General features: G+C 32.0%; 1 protein-coding gene across 1 annotated transcript; it reads right to left on the reverse strand.

The window, feature by feature from the left end:
* Nucleotides 1–2,683: 2,683 nt before the first annotated feature.
* LOC11407062 (methylesterase 3) lies at nt 2,684–6,556 on the reverse strand. The gene is made up of 3 exons (XM_003611780.4): nt 6,117–6,556; nt 3,340–3,474; nt 2,684–3,218 (listed from the first exon to the last, which is right to left on the reverse strand). Exons 1-3 carry the CDS (start codon nt 6,483–6,485, stop codon nt 2,931–2,933), a joined length of 792 nt encoding a protein of 263 aa, XP_003611828.1. The 5' UTR covers nt 6,486–6,556; the 3' UTR covers nt 2,684–2,930.
* Nucleotides 6,557–12,474: the final 5,918 nt, after the last annotated feature.

Consider the following 12,474-nt stretch of genomic DNA (forward strand, 5'->3'; position numbering starts at 1 on the left):
TCAATCACCTTACAATTAAGTCCAGTTTGATGGCTTGCTCAAGCAAAAATTCCAGTCAGATGGGATAGATTGTGACCATCTACCTCCCAATACCTTAGCCATTAAATCATTACGTGCCCAAGTTTGTTTCATCGGTTAAATTCAATGTAAGTCTATCCAAAGCCCAAACTCGTGGAAAGCAACATTGAATAACCAAGTATGTGGAACTTGAGGTCAACCATAATACCATATGGAAAAGACACCCCCGCAGCCGGTGAATAGGATATTCTTTAGAGCATCCGTGATGAAAAAACTTATTTTTAGGTATTTAAATGAGCAAATAAGCAATTATCCTTTAAAATTGTATGTTTTGTCTAATTATCCTCTTACATTAACAAAATTTCAATTACTTTCGAAATTGTACAATATTAATCAATTTATCCATTCCGTCAAATTCTTCTGTTAGTCAACATGACGTTTTGCAAATACCCCTGAAATTTTCCACTTATGTGCAAAATGCTTCCCAAACTTAAAAGTTTATATTTTTTTTTTTAATCCTTGACTCAACATATCAAAAGCAAACAATTAACAATTAACTTTAATAATTTAAACTATATAATATTACAATCCAATATAAATATTATAATCCAATATTACAATTAACATTCGGATCATTTATTACAATCCAATATTTTAAATAACAAAAAGCAAAACAATATACTAGTCCATTACCACATTGTAATACTTTATTGGATACGGAAATCAAAACTCTATAATACTTCTTTTGTTAATACAATGAGTACATGACAATCAACATAAGCATTACCCTATGGAACCTAACACTATTTGACAATATTGATGTGTTTGACACCTATGTTGGAAGTCATAAGCTAGAATTCAAAAAAAAAAAAAAAAATCAATTCAGCATTGTTTTGATAGAAAAAGAAGCAGTTCGAAATACTCATTAGGCAAGATTGCATACATGGATACAAAACATGATTAGCCAGATATACTATGACTCTACTTTGTAATGTTCTTATGATGTGTTAGACATCTAATTTTAAGTTATTAGACAACAGTTACTATTAAGAAGTTATTGAATAAATAAGAAAATCAAATGAAAAATCAGTAGGCATTTTATTTGGGACTGAATAGTGGTTTGGGAGAGACCAGACTCTCAATTTTCTAGGGAATTCATTGTATTCTATATTCCTATTGTATCATCAATAAAAGTAAGTTATTTCTGTTATATTTCTATGTTTGGTATCAGTTTCTATCCTGATAATTCAAAGAAAGCGTCTTAAATAACTTAAAACATTAAAGCTTACTGTTAATTGTTTATCTTTAATATCTTTTGAGTCAAGTATAAGAAAAAAAATATAAATTTTCAAGTTCAAGGGGCATTTTGCACATAAGTGCAAAACTTCAGGGGGGGTATTTGCAAAACGTCATGTTGACTAACAGAAGAATTTGTCGGAGGGGGTAAATTAATTAACGTTGTGCAATTTCAGAGGGGTAATTGAAGTTTTGTTAATGTCATGGGGTAATTGACGAAACTTACAATTTAAAGGGGTAATTGCATATTTACCCGTATTTAAATGCATCTCACGCATACATATCATTTATGGAAAATGTTAACTTGTGTCTTTAAAACACAAGTTAAAGAGTCAAAAGTGGAAATAATTTGTCGTAATCAATGCTTTGAATTTAATTTTTTTACTTAATTGAATCCACAAAATTTAAGGAAAAATTTCTACTTTTGGGTTACTTAACATTTGCCCTTAGAGAAACTTTTGGGTCAAACACCCGTATAGGTTACCTCCTTCTATGTCGACTAGGCATGACAATAGGGCGGTTTGGGTATCCTCGCCCCATCCCCATCCCCACAGTGGATAAACTCTTTTTTAAAACAAAAATAGAAGTATTTTTAAGCTCCGAGCGTAATGTTGTAATGCATTATCCAGCAAAAGATGATGACGATCAATTGCTATGATGATGGAGAAGAGAGAGGCCGAAATTGTGAGACATGGAAGGAGAAAAGAGAGAACTATGATAAATAAGGGTCAACTGAAATACCGAGATTGTGTGAGTGAAATCATTTAAGGTTTGGGTTTCTATTGATATAAAAGGGGCAATAAATTGATTTTCACCATTCGGGATGGGTTTGGGTATGGGTTCGGGGTGAGTACTTATATCCTCGTTACCCGTTCCGTACCCGTGTTCTAAAATCGGGGAAAACCCAAACTCATTCAAAGCGGAAAAAATCCGTCAAATTGAGTTTGGTTCGGACGGGTATCCACGGATATGGGTTTTGTTGCCATGCTTAATGTTGACCACTATGTTTTTTGAAGCTCCCCTCGTGGTTGATGTTGATACTTTTCTCAAGTGTATTAAATCGTTCCCTAAAGAGACATCTTATATGAATGTGGTTACATATGAATGTATAGGTATATCCAAACTCTTGGACAGCAACAATGGTGTCATTGGATAACCAAGGTATGTGGAATTTGAGATCAGCCATATGGGAAAGACAATATCTTGGACAACAGTTGTATCTAAGAGTGTGGAATGCACAACGTACTGCAGCCAATGAATATGACATTCCTAATAATGCTCTGCTTTGTGGCAAAGCATTGGGACATCATCCTTAGAGTATACGTTTTCAACCATTTATTTATTGGTGTTTTATTCTAGTCATGAGAGCTTGACTACAGCTAGATTTTTTATTCCTTAAGAAGATGATATAGGACACTAGAGGGAGAAGTTATTTTCTCAAATTTGTGACAGTCTGGACTTATATTGAGAGAAATCATGTACTGAAATTTCTTCGCCAATTTATTTTCATACGGGCACTTCCCGATAATATGGTAACCAACGTCGCACAATCCATGAGCATGCATGGTTATTTTACTAGCAATTTCTGAATTCAAATAAGCAGACACATTCAGTTGCTAATAATATGTCTCCGCAATCTCTTGAAGATATGCACAAAGCTCTTTCGGTTTAGAGAACATAGGCATGTGGTCAGCATCAACAATCACTTTGACATCATTAGCAGGGTTTCGTTCAATCATTGATAGCTGAAAATCATGCTCTAACACTTTGTCTTGTTGGCACACAATGAAGACTTTGGCAACAGTTCCATGGTTATCTTTTGTGACTTTTGTTTTCTCTTGTAATAGTTCTTCATCACCATAGCTCCTAGCTGGCCTTAGTAATGACAATGCAAGGGACAAGTCCTGGTTCATATATAAGCATTTCAGAAAGTTATAAGCATCTTATTTATTTCACAAAGAATTTAAAAGTATTTTGGCATTTTTATGTGTGTGTTACATTAAGCATATTGATTAGCCAGCATACCTCAGGTGGAGATAGTTGATACAATTTGGTTGCTAAGAATTGTGGTCCAAATAACATGGATCCATTTCGTTTATCATTAGGGCTATCATCAAGCATAATCTTTGTGTCCAAGCTGGAATCAATTCTTTGTGTATTCTGCAATTCACAAATTGAAACTATATAACAGTAATTGAAGAAAAAATACGGTTGCTTTCAATTTTTTACAGGCTAGTTTTTTTTTTTATCGTTCCGTGCGATTTGAGTCTAAACTTAGGGGTGTATTGTATTTTCTTTTTGGTTAAATTGCACTTTTAATCCCCAAACTTTCACAAATTGACAATTTTAATCCACCAAATTTAAAGTATCACTGTTGACGAAGCAAACACAATTTTGGGACCAAAATTACTGGTTTGTATTAGTTGAGGGTACAAAAGTGTAATTTAGCCGAATAATAAATATGTATATAACATTTCAGTCATGAAATTTGATTTTAATATATGCATTGACTTGGTCAAAATTATGAAGAACGACACTTTTGCAAAAGAGGCTAAAATTGGAGCACAAAAGTGTAATTTTTAAAGTTTAGGGACCAAAATTGTCGGTTTGTAAAAGTAAGGGCGAAAAGTATCATTTAACCTAGTGTTTTGGATGCTTTCAAGTAAGTACTTCGTCATTGTATTTTATTTCAATTAAGCACTTTGCATTTAAAATTGCAGTGACGAAACTAGCTTAATTTTTAAGCACTTCACCTTATAGTTAAAAAAAAAAAAAAAAAAAGGGCAAAACCACTCTTTATCTTCATTTTTAATTTCAAGTAAGTACTTCATCATTGTATTTTAATTCAAAATAGTCCTGCACGTTTTAAATTGCAGTGGCGGAGCTAGCTTACAAATATAAAGCACAAGTATTATATTTAAAATTCAATGTATTAACCTTAACCACTAAAAAAGAGCTTCACAATAACTATTACTGGTGCAAAGTACAACACTTGTCATAACATACACTTGAGATATGGCTCACGACTCTCTAGTCTTAAATTTAATATTCTCCTTGACTATAAACAAACAAGCAAAAAAGTCGTCTTCAAACAACATAGTAGTGATTTGAGATACGTTTTTCATGGGATAAGATTAACTCATGTGATATTGGACCTGTTTATTATAGTTTTTTATAAAATAGATTTTTGTAGTGTAATATATTTTTATTTAAAAAAATTTAACAAAGAATTTTTTCAGGAAAGTTTTGAATAAAAAATCGGCTTGAATAGCTTATCTTAAAATATCATTCTAGATATTTCATCATTTTGTTATAATTTTTTGATACTAAAATGTTGAAAAAATCTCTAAAAAAAAAACTATTTCAAATAGCTTTTCATAAAAATCATTTTTGAAATATATCATTTAAAAAAAAATGCGATTTTTACTATGTAAAATATTGAACAATAAATATTTAGGTAAGTGAATGTCAAAATATCTTTTTTAACTTATAACAAATGAGTTTGAAATAACTTATACTATTTTTGAGTAAATTTCCAAAAAATCTATTTTTAAAAATACAAAAGAAAATCTATTTTTTTAGAATCTATAACAAACGGACCCATTTTCGTCGGAGGAAATAGCAAAGTTAAACTCCTCACCATTCAATTTCTTATGACATTGCCCCTTTTGTGATAGAGATAAATGAGTGACTGAAACTCAATTATAACACAAATAATAAAGGAAGCGGATGTTTTCCATTGTTTATTGCCTCATTAGAGGAATCATCGCATCAATAATTTATTGATTTATTGATGCGGTGATTCACTTAAATAAAATAGATCTTATTTCTAATAGTAGAATACCTTTTTTTTTCACTCAAGGGTAGGTTTGTGAGTTCTGTAGTTTGCTTTAAAGAATTGATTCTAGCATGTTTAGTTGTTGTTGAGTGAAATTGAATATGCCTTTAGAATTGATTCTACTTGAACCTCAAATTTTTAGTTTTTAATTTTTTTGACTTTCACACACAAATTTATAGCTCATCTCACTTTCGCATAAATTTATCTAAACACATACCACTTTTGGTCAAAATTATTTTTAATCAAAATCAATTTTTACACAATCAATTCTATCAAAATTAATTGTCTCCATTGAGATAAATTGTCACATAACTTGCCTTATCATCACTAAGACGTCATCTAACTTTAGCATCTATATTACTAAAAGATGAAATTAAAAGATGAATGAGAGATAAATTTTGATCACGATATTATGTAATCAAAATTGCATGTATGCACTCTTACCGTCAAAAGATTTCTAGTTGTCCGATTAAGGTTGGAGGATTCTTTATTTTACGATGGAGTTTATCATATTTTTTTATGAATCTTACCCTTTTTTTTTTTTTTTAATCTTACCCTTCTAAAGTGAGTAATTCACTTTATAGCGTACACATATGTGCAATATCCATCATTAATTAACATATTAAAGGTAGAAATTATAGATATAGAATAACAAATGAAATTATGAGTTTGTTACAATAACAACCATTAATTTTCTTAATTTACATTTTATCCACTTTAGATGATCCTTGCCCATATATTATACGGATTTCTTTTATTCTTTTTTGTTTGGATAGATAATTCTTTAGATTATACATAGAAATCAAATTTTATTCACCCCAACTATTTTATTTTTGAATTTTTTGAATTTATGTTCTCCTCACTAGATACGTCACATATGCATGTACATGCATATGTTGCCAAAGATGATGATAACTATTACATAAGAAATATGAGAAAGATCAAAATAAGGATAGTCAAGTACCTCTTGGAGTAGACTCAAGTAGCTTAGATCAGGAGAAGGCATGAAAGCTGTAACAAATACAGCAGCTGCAATTTTCTTTGGAAATAATTCCATGGCCACAGATATACACATCCCACCCAAGCTATGACCCACTAGAATAACTCTCTGATCTTGTGGCAGTGACCTTAGAAATTCAATCAACGGTTCATAATAATCTGTGACAGAATCCAGCTCATGCACTTGCTTTGGATGGATTCCAGAAGCAGCCATGTCTAGTGCTGTGACTTCGTGTCCAGCAGATTTTAACAGAGCAATAATCTTGTACCAACACCATGCCCCATGGCAAGATCCATGAATCAACACGAAATGTCTCTTAATCTCAGTATTCATCTACCTTTTTTAGTGCTCTGCTATGTTGGCTTAGTCCGAGAAAAAAAAAACAAGATTCTTATAAACAAGGGGCTTGATGGTATAGGTGGGCCATGACCCAAAAAAATTTCTTAAAAAATTATAGGGGGCGGCTGGGTTGGTGTTAAATAAGGACGGACATAGACGGAAAACACTTGGTGATATTGGGGTGCCAATGTCAGTGATATTGGCCAACTAAAATATTCACAAGTGTACAAAAACATAAAAAACTCTTTTTAGTGATAGAGAAGAAAACATGATTTTTTTTTTATTTTTTTATCTTTTTATACACTTGTGACATATGGTTGACCAACGTCGCATGACATTGGCACCCCAATGTCACCCAAATGCTAGCAACCTAGACATGGTGGTTTGGTGTGGTTAAATTATAAAAGAAACTATTTAGTGCACATTTGATTTATAATATATATATATATATATATATATAATGCGAAAATGAAATAAAAAAAACACTGCAACAAAATGGCTAAGGCGTGTCTGTTTTACCTATATATGTCTTAGGTTCGAATCTCATTCATAGCACTTTTTATCATTTTTCAGCACTGGGAATTGAACCATAGACGCGCCTTTAGTTAAAGGACAAACATTATCGAATTATATGGTATATATTAGTTTTTCGATCTACTATATTAAAAAAAAAAAAAAAAAAAAAAGGAAAATTACACTCACCTCTCCTGAGATTTTACTAAACAACACAAAGACCCCCTCTAGTTTTAAAAAATCACTCACTCTTTAAATGTTAACAGTGTTTATCATCGTTACATGGAGATTGATCTGTTTTGTCTTCTTCAGCCTCTCTCTCTCCCATCAACCACTCATCCACTTTTGTTTTCGTTTTCTTCTGATTCAATCTTCAAACTTAAAAGTTATCAATGTTCCTTAAATTTCCTTGTTGAATCATTAAACTCAAATCCACCATATTTGATTTGGGAGAATACTGAATATATTTTTAGATTGGCTTAATTGCACTTTTGGCCCCCTATCTTTTCAAAAGTTGCGATTTTAACCCCCTAACTAATTAAAATACAAAACAACCTTCTATGTATTGGATCTTTGGCAGTTTCGGCCCCCAAAGTGGAAAGATAGGAGGCCAAAACTGCCAAAGATCCAATACATAGGGAGTTGTTTTGTATTTTAATTAGTTAGGGGCCAAAATCATAACTTTTGAAAAGATAGAGGGCCAAAAGTGCAATTAAGCCTTTTAGATTTGTGGGTAAGTTCAAGCATCATTCACAGATATCATATGGAATAAAGTGGTGTCTTTTAAAGTGTCTCTTTTAATATGAAGATTGTTGAATTAAAGACTTTCAACTAAATATAATTTAATTCATCATGGAGTTCTTCAACCAAGATCGTTGTTATGCTCGGGTGATTGTGGGATGGTAGAATATGGTGAATCATGTCTTCTTGGATTTCGATTTTTTTGGGAAGTAGTTTGGTCCTTCGTTTTGAAGTGGTTAGGGATATCTAGCGTGCTTTCATCTGATATTGGTTTGCAATCTTCTCAGTTGGATGGTGTCCATCTCCTCCGGAAGATATTTGCATCTCTCTTCAAATAATGTGGCTAACTACTATATGAATAATTTGGAAGGACCGTAACCTTCATATTTTTCACAATAAAGAGTCATCTAACGCTTAGATGGTTGATAGGATGAAACTCCATTCTTGGTGGTGGTTTAGGCTTTGTTTGCGAGTTTGGAAGAAAAAATAAATAAAGGAGCAAGTGGAAGAAATAGATGACATTGAGAGGAGAATTCTTTAAATTTAATCTATATAGTTATAATATTTTTAAAATTAAAAATATATTAATCATAAGCATTGGTTTATCCTTATTTAAAAAACGACTCTTTCAAAAAATGTGAAAGATTTTAGCATTTTGTCTTATATTTCCAACCCTCGAAAGCATTCCCTTCCACTCCCCTCCAACCTCCCAAACAAAACCTTAAGGTGTATAAGCCTAATTTTTTTTTTTATTTTCTTTTTGTTTGCTGTTTTTTCAACACTTTATATTGGTTTCTTATTAGACACGTCTTATGCTTAACTTCATTTTTTTTTTATTTATGTATATTTTTTGGCTTCTAAAAAAAACATATAAACACAAATGTTATGTACACATTATCAGCACAGCCAATTTTAAAAAAAAAAAACTAGTAGAGCATGAAAAAACTGTATTCCACATGTTTGCGTTGTAACTCCCACCACCAATTTATCTATTTTGGATAATGGATGGATAGGGTACATAAATGTATCTTTCGTATGAATATGATGGTGGTAGCTTGTGTTACATACATGCATGATACAGAAAAGGAAAAACTGACAGGTCTACTCTACGTGTTCATCTTTTTTTGTCGTAATAGAGAAATTAACCTTGCCATTTCCAGGTTCCCTCAAGTTTTTCGAGTGAAATTTTTTACCTTTATTTCGTAGGTATTTGATTTTTTATTTCTATATTTTTGTATATAGTTCTCATGACCTTGCAATGCAACGATCGTCTGATTGTACAATTCGATCCTTGACAAAAAAAAAAATATTGTACAATTCGATCCAATTAATTTAACAAATATCCGAAATACATTTAAGGGTAAATACCTCTTTTCGTCCTTGTAATATTAGTGAATTCCGGTTTTAGTCCCTGTAAAAAAAAGATTTAGATTATGTCCATGTAATTTCAGATTCTTCCACTTTTGGTCCCTCATTTCACCACGTCAGCAGAATCTGCATACATGGCACGTAAAATAAGGGACCAAAAATGGAGGAATCTGAAATTACAGAATCAAAAGTGGGAGGAATTTGAAATTACAGGGACGTAATTTATGCATATTCTGCTGATGTGATGAAAGGAGTGACCAAAAGTGGAAGAATATGAAATTACAGGGACAAAATCTAAATTTTTTTTTTTACAGAGACTAAAATTAAAATTCGCTAATATTACGGGAATGAAAAGAGATATTAACCCTACATTTAAATATAGTGATTGGATTTAAAGCACCGAAACTGCATGCCATGCCACCAATTCCCGGTTCCAACCTATCAAATCCAATTAATGTTGAGGTTTTGCTCAACAAAAAAGAAAATTAATGTAGAGGTTTTGGGTTGAAATTAAACTATTGAATCAATACATGGTGATTCGGAAAAGAAAAAAAAAATTGACATAATGATTGAACCGTAGCTTATTTGGGGATTTTGGAAGTAGATGAGTACTCCATGATCCATGATTTTTTTGGTGTCCATGATCCATGACGACGGCTAATAGAATTTAGAACAGAATTTAGAATGCGTATACATGCAACAAATATATAGTTTTTTTCTAACAAAATAATAGACATATAGTTGCAGATAAAATATTGTAAAAACAGAGGACAAACCATTTTCAACGAAATTGACATCTAAATCTAAATGGGATTTGGTTTTGATATATTATTGTTAATGACCGGCAAAGAATAATCTTAGCGGGAGGTGAGTAAGTGATTGAATAAAAAAATAAATGAGTGAATGGGTGGTTCCTAACATAGTCAATCTCGGATAGCATTGTGTATCGGTCGACTTCAAAAGTGAGACAGCGGTATGACAAATAATGATCATTCATATTTTATTATTATTTTTTGGACAAATTATATAACATTGTGTATCGGTCGACTTCAAAAGTGAGAAAGCAATTTTCTTTAACTTAATTCAATCACCTTACAATTAAGTCCAGTTTGATGGCTTGCTCAAGCAAAAATTCCAGTCAGATGGGATAGATTGTGACCATCTACCTCCCAATACCTTAGCCATTAAATCATTACGTGCCCAAGTTTGTTTCATCGGTTAAATTTAATGTAAGTATCCAAAGTCCAAACTCGTGGACAGCAACATTGGAGTCATTGAATAATCAAGTATGTAGAACTTCAGGTCAACCATATGGAAAAGACACCCCCGCAGACGGTGAGTAGGATATTCTTTAGGGCATCCGTGATGAAAAAACTTATTTTTAGGTATTTAAATGCGTCTCAAACATACATATATCTTTTTATAAAAAATGTTAATTTGTGTCATTAAAGCACAAGTTAATGAGTTAAAAATGAAAATAATTTGTTGTAATCAATGTATTTGAATTTAATTTTTATTTTTAATTAATTGAATACATAAAATTTAAGAAAATGTGTTTACTTTTGGATTGCTTAACATGTGTTCTTATGACGTAAGTTAGCAAGACTTATCATTTATTTATAATCTTTTAATAGAAATATCCTGTAAACACTTAATCCCTTCAACCTAACAATTCATACAAATTTCTTAAATGTAACTCACTAATTATCGATCAATAACTAAATAAAATTGCATTTCAATATTTTAATCTCAATTTATCTATCATTAAGTACTCAAAATTATTTTCCTCTAATGAGATACCACAAAAAAAAAAAAAAAAAAAATTCTTAAACATGAGACATTCTCTCATTAAAGATGGTCTTATAATGCTTTGTTTTGCAGAAAAACATTGCGACATCATCTTTAGAGTATATACATTTTCAACCATTTATTGTTAGTTTTATTCTAGTCATGAAGCTTGACTACAACTAGACTTTTTTTTATTAAGAAGAATATATAGGATTAAAGGGAGAAGTTAATTTCTCAAGTTTATGACAATCTTAACATATATTTGAGAAATTTGTTGTTTTGAACTTCTAACTAGTTTATTTTCATTTGTGCTCATCCCCAACGTAGCACTTAACACCGCTCAAACAACTCAAATTGATAGAAGGATTAGATAAATATATTGAGGAATAATTTAGAGACGTAGGTTTTAATAATTTACAGATTAATTTAAAAATTATGGTAATGAACAAGTTTAATAGGTGCATAAACTCTTTTAAATACCCTCCTTTTTTATCGCTCATCTATCACATCATGGACACTTTTCTTATCAAATTTTCATGCCAAAATGCACTCTTTGACCAATGCTTAAGCAATGAATGTGTGGAATGTGTAAGAGTTTTGTGTCATAAGTCGTGCATGTCATCATTATGATGATACAACTCATGTTACTGCTGAGATAGGGGAGGTTGGGAGCCACATTGTACATAGAAAAGACTCAAATACTGTAAAGGAGGGGCTAGTTTTGGATGCAAGGTTGTTAGAGGAAGTCCTTTAAGTACATATCTTCACTCTGAAGAGTGTTCCTCATAGTTGTCGTCTTACATTAATGATGTTCTTTATCAGGTTGTTGATATCCCCAGGGTTCAACTATTATTGTTTCCTATTTTCACATCACATGTGTTCAAGCTGTAGACTATGTAGGATTGACTTTTGGTAATTGACAATCTTTCAATAACATCACATTTTGGGTTGTTTGGCTTAGCGGAGAGAAGGTGACAATCACGCCAAGTTTCTTGATTGTGCGTTGAGTTGGTCTAGAAAAGATGGTATGAGTAATGGCGGAGATTATTATGAGGAGATAGAAAAGAGATGGACAATGCCTTCATGTTCATGGTGTTACCGATTGGAACTTCACATCAGCTGTGAAGGTGTTTTGTCATCTGGAGTGCCCTCATATAATGAAGATACCATGGAAATTTTTAGGTCAAACACTTGTATAGGTCACCTCCCTATATGTCGACCACTGTGTTTTTTGAAGCTCCCCTCGTGGTTTACATTGTTCTCAAGTTTATTAAATTGTTCCCTAAAGAGACATATTGTGGTAGAGATGGTTTGCGGACCCAACACCTATTAGACGCGTTGTGTGGAGAAGAGTCGGTTGTGGCAAAAGATCTTTTATGTGCTATCACTTCATTGGTTAACTTATGGCTAGGAGAAAGATTCCCCTTGAGTTTGGTATAGAGTTTGTAGCTTATGCGCCCTTGACAATGTTGTTAAATTCAGGCGGTGGAATACACCCTATTGTAGTAGGTAGTATTTGGAGGCATTTGATATCCAAGTTTGCTACGAAAGAAGTTGGAAAATATATGACAAA

The sequence above is a fragment of the Medicago truncatula genome, chromosome 5 (genome assembly GCF_003473485.1).
Source record: "Medicago truncatula cultivar Jemalong A17 chromosome 5, MtrunA17r5.0-ANR, whole genome shotgun sequence".
NCBI classification, from domain to species: Eukaryota; Viridiplantae; Streptophyta; class Magnoliopsida; order Fabales; family Fabaceae; genus Medicago; species Medicago truncatula.